The sequence below is a fragment of the Lycium barbarum genome, chromosome 6, assembly GCF_019175385.1.
Source record: "Lycium barbarum isolate Lr01 chromosome 6, ASM1917538v2, whole genome shotgun sequence".
Taxonomy (NCBI): domain Eukaryota; kingdom Viridiplantae; phylum Streptophyta; class Magnoliopsida; order Solanales; family Solanaceae; genus Lycium; species Lycium barbarum.
Genome location: NC_083342.1, coordinates 1,494,724 through 1,515,600, shown reverse-complemented (window position 1 = coordinate 1,515,600; position 20,877 = coordinate 1,494,724). Strand labels below are relative to the sequence as shown.

At 33.2% G+C, this 20,877-nt stretch overlaps 1 protein-coding gene across 3 annotated transcripts; it reads right to left on the bottom strand.

The window, feature by feature from the left end:
- Positions 1-2,173: 2,173 nt before the first annotated feature.
- On the bottom strand, positions 2,174-12,699 carry LOC132600404 (protein ENHANCED DISEASE RESISTANCE 2-like). 3 transcript variants are annotated; one of them, XM_060313545.1, is made up of 21 exons: positions 12,356-12,699; positions 9,752-9,826; positions 9,594-9,647; positions 9,450-9,515; positions 9,323-9,381; positions 8,731-8,861; positions 8,346-8,392; positions 8,177-8,274; positions 7,646-7,741; positions 7,507-7,571; positions 7,347-7,418; positions 7,034-7,180; positions 6,621-6,919; positions 5,774-5,837; positions 5,509-5,684; positions 4,756-4,857; positions 4,622-4,672; positions 4,386-4,529; positions 3,187-3,282; positions 2,569-2,670; positions 2,174-2,469 (listed from the first exon to the last, which is right to left on the bottom strand). In XM_060313545.1, the coding sequence occupies exons 1-21, from the start codon at positions 12,509-12,511 to the stop codon at positions 2,377-2,379; spliced, it is 2,193 nt and encodes a 730-aa protein (XP_060169528.1). In that variant the 5' UTR covers positions 12,512-12,699; the 3' UTR covers positions 2,174-2,376. The 3 variants fall into 3 exon arrangements, with proteins under 3 accessions (XP_060169528.1, XP_060169530.1, XP_060169529.1); XM_060313547.1 differs by lacking the exon at positions 12,356-12,699 and adding an exon at positions 10,089-12,235 and having other exon boundaries at positions 9,323-9,377; XM_060313546.1 differs by lacking the exon at positions 12,356-12,699 and adding an exon at positions 10,089-12,234.
- Between the last annotated feature and the right edge of the window lie 8,178 nt (positions 12,700-20,877).

Here is a 20,877-nt window from a genome sequence, read left to right as displayed (position 1 = left end):
AGTGACACATTAATTCTTAAATAAATATTACTTTCAATATTCAAATAGTGAAGGCAGTATTTGTAGATACAATTTTAGCTATTAGCATTTGCAAGTAATACAGTAATCAAATAGTATAACAAGTGAAACAATAGTTCTAAATTTTAAAAAAATATTTAAAAAGCTAGAAAAGGAACACTTTAAATCACAAATTTTTAACTTTCACTAAGAAAAACTTTTAAAAATTAGTTGTAAAATTTACTTCTAAAAGACATCTTTTAACTTTCAATTTTTTATTCATTTCAATCAAATAATATTCAAACATCTACAGAGTGGAGTTTCATACTTTGGTTTTAGACTAGCAGTGGCAGAGTCCCACCACTTATGCAGTGGAGTATGACTAATCCTTTAAGGGTCTGTTTGGAAAGTCACTCCGGTAATTAGAATTGAGTGTAATTAGGTGTAATTACACAATTTAACTTATTTATTTGATTAAGTAACTACAAAGTTAGGTGAAAATTGGGTATAATTGAGAGCGTGTAATTACACTCTCTAATTCTCAAGGGGGGTTGAGAATTGAATGTAATTACACTCAGTAATTACAGAGTTACTTTTTAATTCTTTCTTTTTTGTTTTGTTTTAATTTCTTTTCTTTTTATTTTTTTTTAATATGTTTTAATATATTTATCTTTCATTTCCTTTCTTTTCATTCCAACTTTTACTTCTTGTGGTTCCATGTAATTGCTCGTATTTTTTTATTTTCTTATTTTATTCATTTTGCATAACCGTGTTACTATTCTAATTTTTGAAACTACATCTCTTAATAGTAGAAAGAATGAGTCATTAACAAACTTGGCATACAATGAATGACATTATTAAAGTAGAATTTCGTTGTGAATGAGGTTATAAACTTATATTTTTTTCTTTCCTTTGAATTATATTTACTTAAGTTGGAATTTACTTGTGTAATGTTAGAATTTGACATAAGAGTATTATGTTATCGATTTTAATTTTTCAATAAATAATGTTTACTAGTATTTGAAAATTGGAAAAGTAATCCTCGACTCAATTACAAGTCTTTTTCTTTTTTCGTCATTCAGATTACAAAAGTTGGGTATAAAACTTCAATTTTGTTCTCAATGCTCTTTCCTTTTGTTCTCAACACTCTTTCCTTTTTTTTTCCTTTTCTGATTTGTAAAACTTTAATCCTATGTCTTTTTGTAATTGCATAGCAGTTGTTAGATTATCCACATGCTGGGTCTATCCTATAACTCTTCTTTTTTCTTTTTTGAAAAAAAGGTGTTTTGAAACTTGTGAAAATTATATCATTAAGGATAAAAGTGAGAAAATTTTGAGTTAAAATATTTCTAAAATACAAAAGTTGTTGGTCCTTTTTAACAGATTAGAGAGAATATCGCATAACTTCAAGTAGTATATAAAACTCTTTCCTCGAAAAGCATTTTGGGTATAAATTGAGCTTAATAAGACTTAGATGGATAAAGTTACATAATATCTGTGCTGGTAGAAGAAAGTTACATAGTATCTGTCTGCTGGTAGAAAATAACATGTACTCAATAGATTGATTGAAGTGTCAAATAAACCAAACACTAAAGTTATTTTAGGATAAATTCACAAATAATCACTTTTCAGTTATTGTAATTGAAAAATAGTCACTGTCATAAGTTTTGATATGTAGGGTGAGGCTACCTACAATAGACCCTTGTGGTCCGACTCTTCAGCGGAAGCTTAGTGTACTGGACTATACTTTTTTATCATAAGTTTCAAATTCCCCGTGTGAAATTCCAAAAAAAAAAAAAAATCAAACTCCACGTACCTGTCGAATTTAAAACTACATGACAACAAACTTATTTTCATTTTCAAAGTCGAAAAGTGATCGGTCAACTTCTACTTAGAAAAAGAGCATAGAGGTACAGAAGTCCAATGCCTGATGAACTCAGAACACAAGACAAGGGCCAACCATCCCCACAAGAACGGTTCCCTAGTGTCAAAGCAATCCTTTACCTCTTTCATAGTTACTATTCTTGAAGCTTTCCCCTTTGAGCACATGCATACAACTCATTTTCCCCAACACCCCCATTTGGTTCCTTTGTAAAGAGAAAACATGCATTTAAAAAAGAGAAGCACGTTCCCCACACAATAACTAGAAACAGCACACTTTTGTTGACTATACAAATAACACTAATGCAGCACTCTGCTGATGTGGCTTTTGATTGAATCAAAGAATAGGACAACATTCACTAGTCACTTTACAACAGTTTTCATATAGTGTCATTCATGTTTCCTGTGCAAATGAATAACCCTAACTTCCTGTAAGCATATGGACTAACCTAACAATACACTGAGAATGTTTAAAAACCAGCCGAGATTATACAAAGATCACGGTTTCACTTGAGCGGCTTTGGAGACGTCCAGATGGTTGAGACGGCAAGTCCCTAGAAGATATTCAGGGAGTTCTTCCGGCGTGTTGGCCTGTGAAGAAAAGATAGTAAATGCGCTTTAGTAACCATATCGATAGACTATGATCATCAAACATGCACACTGATAGAATATGAGGACATGAAATTTTACCTGGACAAGAAAAGCCATCTCAATGACTAGATTGTTTAGGTAACCAACAACAAGGCTAACAACACCTCTTGCCACAGTAGATGAGCCAATATCGATACCGAGCTGAAATTACAACATAACTTTTCAGGTTCACATAGTGATGTTTGTCAATATTAGTTTCAGGTTCCACTTATTGTTCTTAAGATAGTTAGCCTATTTGGCCAAGCTTCTGGGAAGCCAAAAATCTTCTATTTTCTTGAAAAAGTACTTATTTTAGAAAGTTGAGGTGTTTGCCCTAGCTTTTAGGGAAAAAAATGTTTTTGACTAGGAGCAGAAGCTGGAAAGTGTAGCTTTTCCCAGGAAGCACTTGTGAAACCCAGGCCAAACGCAAATTCCTGCCCTAATATTGACAAAAGTGTTTTTCAATTTGATTAGTCAAACACAAACTGCTACTCTTTAAAACCACTTCTGATGAAAAACGCTTTTCAAAATAAAGTTTGGCCAAACAGGCTATATGTATACTACTTTTTTCCAAGAGAACAAAAACTATTCAACTTTTACCACACTGGTAATATTCAGAAATCATTAGACTCAACACCACTATGCATCATTTAGTGCCAAAATACTCCTGTACTTTACCTCTATGTAGTTCTTTCCACGAAAATAATTGATCTCTAGCGCTTGACCTATAAGACAAGCTTTCTTCCCAACACTCTGCTTGACTATCCATGATCCCTGAAAAGTGAATGCTCAAGTAAATACAACCACTGTACTTTAATTGATGGAATACTTCAAAGCATCCCAACAGTTGAGACAAAAATGGATGAGATATGTCTTAAAGTGCCACCAGAAATGCTAACAAAAGAACACTGTACAACCAAAAAGCAAACAACTACCAGAACACGTTACAATCTTCTGCATGGAAAGCAGGACTCTAGGTTAGATGGACTTCTGACTAATAACCTAAGCATGCAGCATCCTTGTGTCTTCCTGGACGACCTTTCTGCATTTCTCTAGGCCCGAAAAGAATTTTTTTGAAACTGATCCTTTGTACTCCCTCCATCCCAATTTAAGCGATACTCTTTCCTTTTTAGTCAGTCCCAAAAAGAATGACACCTTTCTATATTTAGTAACAATTTAACTTTGAGCTTTTCATTTTACCCTTAATGAGTAGCCACACAAAAATTTAGGGTTTATTTTGGACCCACGAGTTTCAAGTCTTTTTTTCATTCTTAAACTCCATGCCAGTCAAATACCTTCATACGCCTTCACATAAATTTGGACGGAGGGAGTAATATATAATATAGACCCTTGGAATTGAAAGATTTGTTAATATTCATTGCTGTTATTTCTAAGTATAGCTACATTGGCAGAAAACAAATTAATCAATTGAGCATCTAGTTGTAGATTTGTTCAATTTGAGCCCTTGAGAATTGAAAGGATAGCTTTAGTGGGAATAAGGGGGTATTAAATTTGCTTGCTTAAAGAGTTCCTACGAATTACGATAAATAAGAACCCATTTAAACAGGTTTCGGTTTCTTTCAAAGTTGCCTATCATTTTCATAGAACGAGGACCGAGTTGTGGCCTTGTGGGTAACATAATGTTGGTTGCCTTTAAAATCTTTATGGAACCTATGTGTTAAGATACACACACACACACACACACACATATAGAGATAGAGAGAATCAGCTTTTGCTAAAACATGAGCACACTACCTACTATATGAATGTCGATGTGCCATAACCTTTTGCTAAATGGACTAAGCAACTTACAGAAAAATATGTTAAACCTTATATAAAAAGTAATTTTGTTCACTCCCAATGAGCGAAAGCCAAACCTTGGATATGTATGGTATGAGCTTGAACCTCGAGTTTCTATAAGCATCATCTCCTTTGACAAAACTCTCCAGCAAAGGTGAATCCTCTAAAGGGGTATTCATCATATAGTAGAGAGCAAGAGTATATGTTGTTAAACCTGGGACCTGAATACAAGTGACACACCAGCAAAATGAAGCATTTTGATAGAAGCTACATAGGAAATCAAAGTATATGAAGGAAATAAGAGATTGCATACCTGTATGTTCACAATGAAGAAGAATTCTGGACCACCCTTTGCTGCATATTTCTGCAGAGAAAAGATATTGAACAGTAGGCTCATAGGCATTAAACAATATGATCACTCTATTTTCATTGAATAACAGAAGAAACCTGAACAATTCCTCCAGGTCGACCACCAAGATCATCTTCTCGTTTGTCAGACTTCAACCAATCCGCACCCACCATTTGCATCAAGGTGCCTTTTGCCTTAATCTGTATAACAGAGACAATGATAAACGGCATGGTAACACGAGAAGGTATCTAGACTCTGAAATACAGTAGCATACTGAAAAATAAGTGGCCTTCTTAATTAGTTTCTTGTGTTTGGCACATAGAAAAAATAGTATCACAAAAGCATTTATATATAATCTACGCAAACACTATGGCAGGTGAGATGGGGGTAGGATTGCGGTGATGGTGGGGATGGGGATATGAGGTGGGGTGGGGTGGGGGTGGTATGTGATGGAGGGTCGGGAAGAGACAATCAATGCTATGATACTTGTGGAACTTGTTTTCGCTACTTCCACTAGGGAAGTCATTTTCCTCATTTTTAAGGAACTTGTTTTCCTAGAGAAAATGATTTCCAAAGACTTTGACCAACCAAGCATGGAAAAATTGAAAAACATTTTCTACAAAATGTTTTCCTCCATACCAAACACACCCTAGAAATTAACTTCCTGACAGTTGTTTCTGACATCTCCAGAAAAAACTGTTTTGACTCCTCTACTTGACCAGACATGGCATATCCTTTAATCATCAAATTGGCTATGATCAATCAATTACGTGACGGAGACCACAAAAATTGAACCAGAACATGTTTACAGTAAGCTAAGCATGAAAGCTGAACCAACAACGGGACTTCACCTTCTTACGATCATCTAGGTAGGTCTCACTACGAATAAGAAAAGTAGAAGGATCTGTTTCAGTATAACTGCAAGGCAAACTACAAGTTGAATCTTTTGGTAGGGTGGATCCAAAGTGGCAAGATGATGTATCTTCCTTCGCCATCTCATGCAGATCTACATAACCCTTCTTCTGAACTGCAGCATTAAAAGAAATATTATGTCCTTAGAACTTCAACATGCAGATTAATAGAGTTCTCTACCATAGCAACAAACATCAAACTTGCCTGCAAGATCATGCAGCTTTTTCACGAAAACTGCAGCAGTTGACATTTTGGGATGACGTGCATCCTGTAAAGTCAAAACCAGCATACAAATGAGGAAATAGGAAGAAGCATATCCATAAAAGTAAAGATCTGCAATCAGATGATGAAAAGAAGAAGAAGAACAACAACAACAATTTAACGTTAAACTTCCAATGACCGTTAGTGCCATGATTTTGTAGACACACAAATGTCTAGCCTGTTTTAAACCACAGGTTTCAAAAGTCTTTCTAACTTTCTTAAACTTTGTCCCGATCAAACGCTGTCACATTAACTGGGAAGGAGAGAGTACGGTAGAAAATATGATTCTTTTGGTGGGTTCAAAAAATGAAGATGTATTAACATTATTGACAACTAAGATCTGGAGCTTCCTGGGATATTTCATATATCCTTAGTTCGGTCTATATACCGCAGACCAGGCTAAAGACTCTTAGGGGCCATTTCCGATTTAAATTTTGGGATTACATTTACCCCATATTTGGTTGGAGGTATTAGATAAAAGTGATATTATTTTTAAACCTAAATCTTGGTATAACTTATATCCAAAATAGAAGGTGGAATAAGTTATCCATGTTATAGTCCCGGTTTTAAACCAAACAACTCCTTATTGTTAGAAGACAGAAACAAACATGAAGCCTCTATTTAAATAGATAATCACTTGAACCAAAGTGTGATATTGATTCAATACTAGAAGGCAATCGACAAACAGGATTTCACTAAGGAAGTCATGCATCGTGCAGACTCCTGATTTTGTAGGATGCTAATTGTTTATAGAGCAATTCCCTAAGCTTATGGATTAAGCAGGTAATACCTGAGAGTATATCTCTGGGCCAAAATCAGCAGACCAGCCATTTTCTGATTGGTCATAATCCAGTGGCTCACAGACATCAAAGAACTCATCGGCCGCATCATTTAAACCCATCAGGCTCGAAGGTGTTTTAGGTACTTCTTCCTCCGGATCTGCCACATTCTTTCCATTTTCTAACCGGGTTTGCACTTCAAGCTTAATTTCTTCTTCAACTTGACGTAATCTTTTGCTTTTGACAAGCTCCCCTGAGACATCAGAGGGCAAGTAATTTCCTATTTTTGCACTGAAAAGCTCCCGCAAAGCTGCAAATGCAGTAGAAAATAGTCTATTTGAGTCTGGTAAATGGTCATAAAATGCACATTTGGACAAATCAACTGATGAATTTGACAGAAATAGGAATCACATAGAGAGCACACCAGCTAGTCTCCCTAGCATGCGTATTGTTATAGATCTGGCTGCAGATGTTCGTACATATGACTTCCAGAATTTCCAGTCGATAGCAAGCATATGCTTTACTACTGACCCCTTCCCTTGATTCACAGGTGATATAACATATCCTCCACCTGCAAGGATTTAAGGGATGTTAATGTACTAGAAAATCTGGCATCTAAGCACATAAGTAATTTGTCATTTGTAGTTCATCCATGATCCAAATAGACATCTGGTTCATAATAGCGATAACAAAAAACTATGTGCTTATAATAACTCTACTTTGCAGGCGTACATTACTTTTAAGGCAGGCACGAACATAGCCCTTTTGAGGTGGACACTTCTGGTGAAACACTGAATGGTACAGAATAACTGCAAGAAAGTAACAATTGGTTATGGTGGATTTAGCTTCCTAACTCCGAAGAAGTAGCTATAGACCAATCCTCAATAGAGTTGGTACCGTAGGTTCCGTCGTCCTCCCTTCTCCAATAACGCTGCAAAAGAAGGTCTCTTCTTGTCATGCCCCTGCAAAGTCTTATGTCAATTCTAATACAGAAACAACAAACTTTCTTCAGAATTAAAATATGAATCGTACGCACCAAGGTAGCCAATCCCGATTTAGAAGCTTATGAACTATATCAGTGTGACCATCAAGATGTTCAATCACACTGCCCTTGTAGAAACAGAAATCCCATCTGCAACATAAAATACAATATCTTTTAGTCACAACATAAGAGGAATCAACAAGATGAGAAGTATATCACTGCAGCTTAAATAACTTGCAGATGATAAATTGTAAAAAATTTCCTTTTGGGATTAGTATACGTTATGCCATCTACTTGACCTATATTAAGTAGTGAACACGATGGAAAGCTTTATAACTTAAGGTGCCCATGCAGAAACTCATGGAACTCTTCCGCAGATCCCAAAAGAAAATGTTCAGATAAAACATTATATTTCTGTAAAGAGATAAAAAATTTACTAGCAGTGAATTCTTCACTATAAAATAAAAAATTGTACGTATGGTGACTTTTGCTACGGATGCCCACCCGCCTTTTTTTTTTTTCGGGAGAGGGAGGGGGGGAGGTGGGGATTGATAAATGAAATTTACCATGGATTTCGCAACTTACTCTGATCTTGAAGGACCAAGTGACATGAGTGTCTGAAAAATGGCCTCTGAAGTTCCATCGACTACACCAACAGCCATTATTGCGGGGTGATCGTCCCACTGCAAAGTATAGAACAAGTTCAGCAGCATTATATATTTAACTGCAATAGTTGCTGGATAACATCACTTACCTTTCCAAGAGATTCCCTATCTTTAGCTTCCTTAAAGAGCCTAAGACCTGCATGCCCAAGTGATTCAAGACAATTGGCAAACAACAATTACAAAAACATAACATCAAATACAAATGAAACATTCAAGGGTGTCTCAACATAAAGCCAATCATGTTTCTTACTAAAAGCTAATACTCAGTTAAGTAATAAAGCATGACTTGCAAACATTGTCAAAGAAACTATAGACTGACACCCTCAAGAAGAAAACTAAATTGCAGAATATACTTCATAAATCCACATTAAATAGTTCCGAAATTTCCTAAGCAGATGTGAATTGGTATATGAAGGGGGAATTAGAAATGTAATTTAAGCCATTCTAAAATACAACTATAAAATCAAAACCTACCATTATCACAACCGAAGATTGTCCAAGGCGAGGGTGCAACAACATCAGACGTCATAGCATCTGTAACTGAGGATGAACAGACAGTCCAATCAATCGAATTCAGACGATAAGACTTGTTGGAACAATTTAACCTGTGTGCAAAACAAAAATGAAAAAAAGTTAAATAGTAATAATGATAATTACAGTCCTATCATTGAGCTTAATTGGAACCTTTTCTTTTTTAGAAAGGTAATACTTTATTGGAAACGTTTTTGCACGACTAGAAAAGAAGCCAACATCAATCCCTAAAAGTAACTTCTACTCCTCTATTCCATTTTTTATGACACTCTTTCCTTTTCAGTTTGTTCCGAAAAAACAACCTTTCTATTTTAGAAACTAGTTAGCTTTAAAATTCCCAATGTTTAATAGTTCATAAAATGGCATGGCATGTTTAAGACCACAAGTTCTAAGGGTACTTTTGTTATGTGCCAAAAGACTTTCTTTCTTTCTTAAACTTGGTGCTCGGTCAAACACCGCCATATAACAAAAGGAGTAAATTACTTCTAGGTTATATCCTGAGCAAAAAAAAGGGTAATGCATCAACTAAATGTACCTCAAAGACTGTGAACCCCTGCTTGGAAAATCAACTTCATTTCCTCTGTTCATGTCTGCCTAAATTTACTCATTATGGTGAGTTGCCAACAAGAACAATATAACAGCTCATATTGACCATTATGTACCTTTAAAGCTGCTTCCTGAAATGCCTGGATCCACTTTGCAGCTTCCTCAGGACTGCTTGCTCCTAACTGTGTTCATGGCTTTCATTTATTCACTGTGCTGCCCAGAAAAAACAAAAACTGAATGGAGGGGGATGATTTCCGTACCTTCAGCTGATCATTATGATTTGAGGTGTTATAAAGTGTGAAAATGAAAAAGACCTGGAAAATGTAAAAGCAAGTTTCAGCATAAAGTCTCAGTAAAGAAACAAGTGCATTTAATCAGAATAATATAGCGTGAGTAAACACTGGAATGAAGATCATACTTTTCTTTGAATGCTCTCTCTGCCATTGTCTGTTACACGAATGCAGGAATCAACAACTGCACTTCTAATAGGATCCTAACAAAAGAGCCAACATGACATATTGCAATGAGTCCTGGTAATATGGAAAATGTGTAATTCCAAGAAGTGAAAGGCAGAAGAACTTCATAAACAGACATATCTCCCACTTAAGGGACCTTGAAACCCTTTGATATCAGAATAAAATGCACATGAATAAGAGTTCACCACTTACATTAAAACTTGGTAGCAGAAACACAACAAATTACTGAATATTTGTTTAATCAACTAAAACGCACATGAGTAAGAGTTTACTACTTACAATACGACTAGGTAGGAGAAACACAACAAATTACTGAGCATTAGTTTATAACTCAACCAATTCACGCTATCTGCCAGATATCTCCCAATCAATAAGAAGTCAGATGCCGATCAACATGAGAAGTGCAGAAGACTCTGACCCGCGAGGAGTGCAATGATGACTAGTGAAGGGATATACTTACTGATAAAGATCTATGTGCGCACAGTTGAGCACGAGGTATCTTCAGCACAGGGATTAGGCAATCCAGGATTATGCTATAGAGAATCAACCATATAACCAGAAATTTGGGTTCCAAACAAGTGAGCACCTTCAGCTCATAGGCTGTGGAAATTTTCCATTCCTCACTAATCAAGTAAACTGATCACTTAGGAAATAATATCCAACAAGAGGATTTTCTGGCAATCAAGAAGGAAGTATTTGAACGAGAGGAAACCAATGGTACGAATATCAGCATAAATCAACAGTAAATGCTAAAGTCCCTGAGGTCATTTTTGATTGATGAAAAAGCAATATTTTAGCCTGTTTAATGTGTATCACTTAGGAAACCAAATACTAAGATACTCCAAACACCGATCATTTGCAGAATTTGGACAAAAACAAAGATATGGAATGAGGGTATAGTTGCCAAAATCATAAATCACAAGATTTCGTACTGAGGCCTTGAGCACATAGCATCAGGATGTTCATAGTTAGACCGCAACATCCTTTACTATACATCTATGTTACTCGGACTCTTCACTTTCGGTGCCGCACCCGTGTCGACACGACATGGGTGTGGGTGTGGGATCCGTACCCGATCTGGTCAACTGATTTTGGATACTTTGACCAAAATTGACGTAGAAATTCGGGACAGATTCAATGATTTCTTTAATCAAGACTAAAGCTAAGGTGAAATTGAAGAAAATGGAATACCTTGTATATAAAAATTTCTACGTCACTCTGTTCTCTTTTATCTCCTTCGGGGATTCTCCTCTTGATCAATAGTTTTTCCTCAAGTTTTCCACATAATAACCATAATTTAGTTTTAACTCTATTTTTAGATATTTGAAGTTTTTTAGCCGAATACCCACACCCGTATCCATAACTGGATCTGTATCCCCGAATCTTAAAATTTAGATCATGAAGGATCCGACATCTAGATCCACACCCGTATCGGACACCTGCATCCGAGTCCGAATAACTTAGCTATACACAGGTGCAGAGCCACATTTATAGTTACGGGTTCAAAAGCCACCCAGTACGGCAGTAACTTTTGACTCAAATCTTGTACTTGTGTTAAAAAGTTCATTTAATACATATCAACAATTTGAACTCAGTAACCAAAAAGAACTGCAGTCTAGAACCCATAAACTAAAAAATCCAGGCCTCGCCTCTGACTATACAAGCCTCAGCTAGCTTCATGCAAATCCTTTGGGAATCAAAATGAATAAACTACATCTTTTGGTTAAAGCCAACAAATAAACTGAAATAAAATCTCCAATTTCTCACAACTCCAACTCAGAGAAACTGCAAAAAATTTAAGGATCCGTTTGGCCATGAGAATTATTCACTTTTTTTCCGGAATAATTTTTCATTTAATTGCAAAATCAGTGTTTGGGCATGAAAATTCCAAATCTAACTTCGGAGTCCAAATTTGAAAAACAACTTATAACTTGGTTTCCAACTCCGTCTTCGTAATTCCAAATCCAACTTCAGAGTCCGAAATTTGAAAAACAACTTATAACCTGGTTTCCAACTCCGTCTTCGTAATTCCAAACAAAATGCTCTATTCTCTCTTTGCAAAAAGTATAACCAAACACAACTCCAACTTCATAAATTCCAAACAAAGTGAAAAATATTTGCAAACCTATGCCCAAACGCCTACTTAGTCCCCGTTTGGCCACGGATAGTTTTCACCTTTTTTGGAATTTTATTCCGGAAACTGTTTAGGCATAGAATTGTTACAATTTTCCCCGGAATTCGAAAAACTCCAAAAAAGCCGCTTTTCACAATTTTCACTCCAAATCACTCACGAAAAATTCAAAAACTACTCAAATTTTTATTCAACTTGAAAACAAATAATACTACTACTACTACTTTTTTCCAAATTTCTCAATTCTTAGTACAAGCACAAGAAACAATTCATTAAACAAAAATCAACTCATCCTTTATTGGCGACCCTTTAATTTCAACTTTCCGTATCACAAGTTTAAGACAAGGTCATTTTGGTACATTCTATGTATCTTTAATTAGCAAGTAGAAGATACAAAAATAAATGATTTAATTACCTCATTTTGGGGAAGAGGGACAGATTTGTAACTTTTAAGAAAATGATCTTGAAGAATAAAGTATCTCTTTCTTGAATACTGCAGTCCAAATCTATTTGAACGAATTAAATATAACCAACCTTCCATTCTACTACCATCATTCTCTGAAACACTCATTTTCCACCCCCCCACAAATTACAACTTGTAAAACAAGAAAGAAAAAAAAAAAAACTCTGATCCCCAAAGAAAAATGTTCAATGGGAATCAGAGATTTACTTTGTTGTGATCGATTTGTTGGTATAGAGAGACAATTTTTTTTTTCTTTTTTCTTTTCTGTGTGTAAAAAAATGGTGGTTATGCACAAACTGAATATGTGCATACGTGACGTGAGACAAAAGCTTGGCTGGCCAATGATGTAAAAGCTCCATTTTGACTAATTTACCCCGAGAAAACGAGACAAATCGTCCCTTAATTATGATAGGGTAAGTTAAAAATCAACATAAGATTAATTAAATATTTTTGAAAATAATTAATATTGATTATAATGTATTTATTGGAAAGAGATAGGGGTAAGATAGTAAAATGTATTTTTTATTCATGATTTTTTAAAAGGCGAGCAAAAGGAAAAGTGGCCAAGTAATATGGGACGGAGGGAGTAACAGTTTTGGTGCTTTAAGTTTCGCCAAAAGTTAACACTTTTAGTCTCTGATAAAATATTTATCGAACTATGTTTGTTAGATTTGACGTGAATTATGAAAGAAAAGGGGTGAAATTATAGAGAACTCACATTTAGAGGTACACATTACTAAAAACAAAGGGCCAAATACCTCAGGACAAAACTGGCGGACGTCCGTCGGTTATAATGCAAAATCGAGAAAAAAACCAACAAACTTGATAATGTCAGAAAATAGTGTCTCAGAACACAAAAACCGACAGAGTCTATCGGTTAAAAGAGGGGGAGTCCATCGGCTTGGTAACCAATAGAGTCTGGTGTATTTTACTTAGCAGATGGACTCCTCAATTTTAACCGACACAGTTTGTTGGTTTTTATTCAAAGACACTATTTTCTGACATTATCAAGTCTGTTTGTTTTTCTTCGACTTTTTCCTACGGCCGACAAACGTCCGTCAGTTTTGTCCCAAGGTATTTGGCCGTTTCTTTAGTGATCTGTACATCTAAATGTAAGTTTTCGCTAATTTTTCCTTTTTTTCATATTTCTAGTCAAATCTAAAAAATAGAGTTTGATGAATATTTTGCCAGAGACTAAAAGTGATAACTTTTGGCAAACTTAAAATACCAAAACTATTAAGTGCATACTTAAAGTACTATTTTTTAACCTACCGTCATAGTTAAGTCACCATTTTTGTTAACTTATGGTTAATTTAAAGGATCAAAACTGCTAATTGAACCTACCCGCATAGTTAAGTAACCATTTATGTCGTTTTCTCCTTTTACCCCTTTGGTTTTGAAAAAAACGTGACAAGTTGTTAGTGCAATACCAATCTGGAAAGTTACAAATTAAAGCAAGTACAGATTTAGAAATCGAGTATGCCATTTGAAGGTAGTTGAATTTGTCTAACTCTTTACGTATTGGATCTCAATTATTTTAATGTTAAATTTCAGAAATCAGAATCCTAATTCTCAATGCTAATGTTTGAATTAAAATATTCTTTCTTTTAATAAAATTATGAAAAAATATATATAGCTCTAATTAAATAGATGACACTAATTATTATTCTAAAATGGTGTGATCTTTTTTGTCAACGATTGCGCACCTTACTAAAATTGTGTAATGTTTTAGCATATGTAGTTTTGAAAAAAACAAATTATAATATAAAGGAGTAAACAAACCAAGAAGCTAATTAAGGGAGTCAACATCTATTATATATACATAAAAAATAATTTTAATCTTATATATTCGGGTATTTTTTCTCCGAAAGGTGTTCGGGTGAACTCCCTAGCCACGATGACCCTGCTAGAAAGAAGGGAGGAGGAAAAAAAAATATTAATCTTCAGCAATTTTACATTTGGACTCAATTCTCTTGCTACAAATTGGTGAATCCTTATTCGTTTATTAGGTATTTTGGATAACGTATTGGTGATTCATAAAACTATTTATTGCTTTTCTATAACCTAACAACAAAGATTCACAATATTAAGATAAGCATTAATTTCCCTAGACTTTAAGGTTTGAGATAACCAAGTCACTGCTGTACCTACAATTTGACCTATTATCTATGGCATTTACGACCTTAGTTTTTTTTTTTCAAATATTGTATACCTTTGCTATTTCAATTAGTGAAGCATTATTTAAATAAAATATCTAAGAAGAGATTAAAAGAAATTTAGATAATACTATGTGCTGAAGGGAGTACTATGTAACAAGTTATCATTTTCTTTTTACAAAACATGTAGAAAAAAGTTTTATCTGTAGTTTGGCCAAACAAGTGTGATACCTCTTCAGTCATATATTGCTCTAGATGTGGAACTGAAATCCTATATTTACTATTTAAGAAAAAAAACACAATTGTTAATTTGTTGTGATATATATTGGATTTAGTCAACTCAAGTCCAAATCGTTACAAATCAAGCCCTTGTATTCAGCTGACTAACACATGAATAAGGAATAACTGATACTCTATACCAAAAAAGAAAAAAAAATACTACTATGCATTACCAGTCTTTGTTTATTCAACTTGTTGCAAACTAAAATAAAATATAGACAGAAAGGAGAAGACTTGACTCATAAATATCTCTTTTTGTTTACTTGTAAGGTCATACCTACTACATTCAGGTTGGAGACGTTGATTATTATTATAAATAATAAAACAAATCATTAGATATTCTGTCGTGTGACACAATTCGTTAAAAATAATATTTTCTACGTCCTAATTACTTATAAAATATGGATCTGCAATTAGTGATCCACAAACACGTTAGATGTTGCAAGTTACTTATTAATTTCTTCTAGTGTCATGGTAATTTTCACCCTTTGCCATATATGATCATCTTATTGTCCAGAAATTTTAATTCTATAAAAGAGGTAAGTTTTACATAACATGAAACCAATTAATGGAAAGGTAACAACAATTTTCGCTTCATTATTTTTTCAAGTTTGTTTTTTATGAATATACGATTACATATAAATCATGATTGAAAAAACAGCTTTATTTATTCATTAACATATGAATCTACGTTAAGATTTGTGCATCTTTTGTCTTACTTTTTATGATATACTATACTATTGTCTTTTTCTTTACGTCTTTCTTTTTCAAATTAAAATTGATGTAGGGAAATTCCAACAACCTCCCAACATATGTCCCCCCAATATCCAATAGTTTAATCTTATAAATTTCTCTTCAGAAGTAAACAAATTGTATAATGTAACCTTTCACATATCTTTGCACCACCTAGGTAATTTTACACCCTTGAGATAAGTTGAGTCAGATTATCTAACATGCTGTTCTTATTTTCTAGCCTTTTTAACAAAAAAATGTCGTTCTTGTAATTTTGTTATTCTTTCAAAAGAAACTGTTCATTTTTGCCATGTAATATCTGATATTATTAAATTATGCGAATTTGCTTTCCCTTGCACTAAGTTAATTCATATTCTTACCGCTGACAAATCGTGTAGTATTTAATGGATTTTAATAAGTAATATTATATTTGAGTAGTTTTTCAAATCTAGAATATTCTTGTCTTTTCAATAATGCTAGCTTTCAAACAAGGGTGGCTCCTACTTAGAGTGGTAAAGGGGGAGTCCACAACATTTTCAACTTTCACTCTCCCTTTTATCCCTTTCAGTTTTCTAATGTAATAAGAACACTACTAAAAATTAGGAATTACTATAAAATTAGGTAGCTAAATAGCAAAATTTGTTGCTAATTCTAATTAGCCATGAATTAGTAACATATTATTAGAAAATTTTATTAGCTACGAGCAATTTGACAACAATGAAGTTCGTAGCTAATTTCCGTTCTTTTTTGCATTGAAATAATTTAAAGAAAAAACATGTTTCATGGCTCCTACGTCAGAAGAAGACTTATAATTAATGTTTTTACAAAATTTCTTCTCATGAGCTTTCCAATTCCATCATTAATTTTCACAGCCCTACCCCTTTTATTTTTGTCTCCTTGAAGGGCAAGGTTCTTTTTTCTTATAAGTTCACTTACAAGACTTTATGTGATAACGACTTAAATTAAAGTTGACTCATTTGAATTTAAAGTAGTAAAATTCCAATCAATTTGACATTAGTATATGAATACTTTTATTCAAGCGCGTTGATAGGGCACTTTCAGATGTCGCTTGTCCCACTAGGGGCCATATTGGAGATCTTACATATATAGTTTACATGTAAATATTGAGTGCGTATTATATAGTAGTATTAGTTAGAACTCATTGGACTATTAGATTGAGGGATTGGATTGGATTGAATCTAAGCGAGAAAATAAGATGCGTTAATAATAAGCGGGTTAGTAACACGTTAAAAGAATACTCGGATTGAAATAAACTAAATAATGGAACATTACTTGACCCATCAAACTTTTATCAAGTTTTATTATTATTATTTTTGTTTATTTTCTTATAATTTGTTTAGTTACCAAACAAAAATAAACAAAACAAAAAATGTCTTAGGCAGTCAAACAAAAAATGTTTTATTTATATATTTCGATAAGATTTTTGTCAATTGGACTATGATTTTAGCCCCAGTCAACCTAACTTTTAGATGAAATCTATTTGAATAGATCAAAATGAACGAATTAATTAATAAATAAATGGATCCGCAACTCGTCTAAACTTGAGGAAATTATTTTTATATAGACTAATTTATCACTCCAATTAATATTCTGGAGAAACCTTTTGGCTTGTTGTACATAAGCGAAAAACATTTAGAACTATCAAAACCTCTAAATATTCATAACAAGAGTCGAGGGTCCTTCGGGAACAATCTTTGTTGTATTCATAACAAATGTATCTATTAACTAATCATTCCAATTTCACGTGTAAAGATTTAAGAAAATATATTTAAGGAAAATAACTCATTTTTCACGTAACCCAAATATATAATGTATCAAAATAATGCATCTCCTTCTATGTTGAACAAGGTAGCTAGGTTTGATGTTACCACGTAAATTCCACCTCGACTTAGCACTCTTTTTCATCTTTCGAGATTCCAAACATTCCAACTTTTTCCTGTCAGTGCTGTTTTTTTCCTCAGTAAGCATCATGCTTCACTTTTTTTTTTTGGGCTGAATAGCATCATGCTACTAATTATTACTTGCCTCTGCTATAAAGTCGAGTCTTGAGACAATAACGGTTAATTAATTGTTCAAAAAATATAATGAGTTGTATTCATCCAAACCCGTAAGTCCTACTCTATATTCGCTCCTCACGATTAAGTATTTCTCCTGTTTCAATTTATGTGACATATTTTTTTTTTAATTTGTCAACAACAACAACATATGTGTAATAAGAGTGGTGTGTATGCAGACGTTACCAATATATTATGAAGGTAGAGAGGTTGTTTCTGGAAGACCCTCGGTTCAAGTAAAGCATTTTCAAAGCATGTTTGAAAAAAAATTAGTAGTAAAGAAGTAAATGATGTAGAAAAGAACAGTAACAACAACAAATAATACGATATCGAAAGCAAATTAAAGGACACAAAAGGAAAAGAATGTCATATTTTCCTATTTAAAAGTAATTTCACTTAAAAAAATTATTTACCTTTAATGTGATAATTTATAACTACACAAACATTTATAATTTATTTTAGATCATAAATTTTAAAAATATTTCTTTCTTCAGTAAATTATGTGTTTAATTATACATAGTCACATAGATCAGGAAGCAGGAAGTAATATTACTCTCTGTAAAAGAGGAGTCCAACGTTAACAAGCCTTGCTTTTACTTTTTATTTCTGTTTCGCAATCATAAGCACGTCTTATTTTGCCCTTGATAATGATGCATCAACAAGCAATATAATTTTATGAATGATAAACTAATAGGATATTTAAGTGAGGGCGATTTCTAAGACATTTAATCATAGTGGAGAGTTTAGTCAAATCAAACATTAATTTCACGTATAGTTACTGAAAGTTTCCCGTTATAAAAGTAAGATTAAGAAACCACTTGTTAATTGTTATTACATTAAAGTTATCACAGTGTGAATTGCTCAAAAAATGAAAATTGATAAGACGACAAAATTTCGAAATTGGTTTGCCACTCTGTAAACTCAACGAAAAGAAAATAAAAAGAATTAATTCAAAGATATATTGTGTGCTTGAATAGTTGAATTACTAATTGATAAATTTAATTTTTGAAGAAAATTTTACATTAGATTAAATTTAGATTTGATTTTGGTTTTGGAAATATATGTTACTTTTAGAAAATGCGGAATTGAAAAAGAAAAGCACAATTTTTTATTTTTTATTTCAATTTTGGCATACTTTTAAAAAAAAAAAAACTTGATGTGATTTGATTATGTTTAAGGGGCTTTTTGAATTTTGTTTTTTCTGTAAAATTGATTTTGGACATTTTTTTCGTCTATTGCTCGTATTATCTTTGTCCCTATGTGGAGAAATATAAGTGGCAATCCACAAAGCAAACAACTCAACAAAAGGTCCTTGTCTCTTCTTTATTAGCTAAAATAAAGATGAAAGTAACTCCTTGAAGTAGAGACCATAAAAGCATTAATTTGCTGTGCAAGGAAGAAATATGAAAATTCATAAAGTAGAGTTTAAGTCAGAATTTGAAGTTTATGATTTTAAAACTTATCATCGAATTTATAACTCGTTCTAATTATTAAGTTCACATTTAAATATTGATATGTAAAATAAAAAAATTAATATTAAAAAAAGGTCTAAGAAAAAATTATTATTTATCCGAAGTCCTACGTAATAACAAACACTATTGTCCTGCCAGAAAGAAAAGGTAAAAGCAATTGTTTAGATCTCTATCGATGTTGAGGTGCGGAAGCATGAGGAACAAACATTATTAGATACCTTATAATTCATGTCATAAAATTATTAGTGTTTGTACTTTGTCTACGAGTAGATCTAAATCCAATTAACACATATGTTGTTTTCTTTTTCTTTTTTGTGGAGCAAATATCAGTGAAATTCTAAAATAACTAATTTGCTTCCATCATCAGTTGCCTGATTTTAAACCAAAGAACAAGTCGTTCTCAAGTTAAGAGTCCGTTTGGATTGGCTTATAAGTTGGTCAAACCAGCTTATAAGTCATTTTTAACTTATTTGAGTGTTTAGCAAAAATAAAAAACAGCTTAAATTAAGTTAAAAAATGCTTAAAATAAGTCAAAATCAAGAAGTTGCTCAATTCCAACTTATTTTTTTTGGCTTAAAAGCCATTTTGGTTTGACCAACAACTTTACCCTTTTATCCCTTATATTTTCTGTTAATTCTAATGCTACCCTTACTTCTAAAAACCTTTTGAGCACTTTTATCCAAACACGTAACTGCTTATTTATAAAATAACTTTTAGCACTTAAAAAGTACTTTAAGTACTGGTGCTTAAAAGTCACTTTTTTTCAGCTAATCCAAACGGGCTCTGAAGTATGTTTTTCATTCAATTTCTACTTTTAAACAAAAGAACTAGTCCTTGAGCCTGTTTGGATGGGCTTATGCCTATAAGCTGTTTGCAGCTTATAAGTTAAAAAAAATAAGTTGGGGTAGTCTAACTTATTTTTTTTGGCTTATAAGTTGTTTTCAGCTTATAAGCTGCTTTAGATAAGCTGAGTCAAATGGGCCCAATTATTTTTTTGAGCTTATTTTAAGCACAAAATGACTTTAAGTTGGCCAGCCAAACACTCAAAAAAGCTGAAAACAGCTTATAAGTAACTTATAAGCAACTTATAAGCCAATCCAAACGGGCTCCTTGTGTAAATTATTAATGTCACAACTTGTTGACAAAAAAATTATAAGTTAGTCTTGTTGACAAAAAAATCAATTTAGACGTTGAAAATGTAAGCAAAGGGTGCTGTCTATAATGATTGGTTTAGGAGTAAACTACAGCTTTGTATGACAGGGAACAATATAGTCAAAATGAAAATTGGTCAGGAATCTACGTGCTGACAAATTTGACAGAAAAGAAATTATTTAGACGTCAGCAGCCATAGAAATCTTGAATTGTTTCAAATGCTTTGGAATTGGAAAATTGACTCAACCTGTCAACCATTCATTTTGCTAAAATACCATATGATATTTGAGAAAATTTCATAAATAGTTATAGGTTTGAGCATAAACAAAATATTGTTATAATTTGCGCATTTACAAAACATTGTTGCAGTTGCTGTATCAAGCGGAACAACTTAATCGGGCGGGCATCAGTGAAAGATTCGTATCAAGCGAGTATCAGCTGAAACCGCGCGAAGAGTTGTATCATGCATACTATATCAATTTGATAGCTACATTTTGTAAATACAACAGATATGTATCGTAGTTTGAAACTATAGTTATGTTTCGTAAAGATAATTTAAATATTTGCTACGTCACGTAATTTTGCATTGATATTTTCTCTTATCCATT

Excerpts from the sequence above, each read along its gene's own strand:
- LOC132600404 (XM_060313545.1), bottom strand. The coding sequence starts at position 12,511 with ATGAGTGTTTCAGAGAATGATGGTAGTAGAATGGAAGGTTGGTTATAT. Across the intron at positions 8,862-9,322 it reads AGGGGTTCACAGTCTTTGAG|GTTAAATTGTTCCAACAAGT; the intron begins GTACATTTAGTT and ends TTTTGCACACAG. Across the intron at positions 8,275-8,345 it reads ATAGGGAATCTCTTGGAAAG|TGGGACGATCACCCCGCAAT; the intron begins GTAAGTGATGTT and ends TATACTTTGCAG.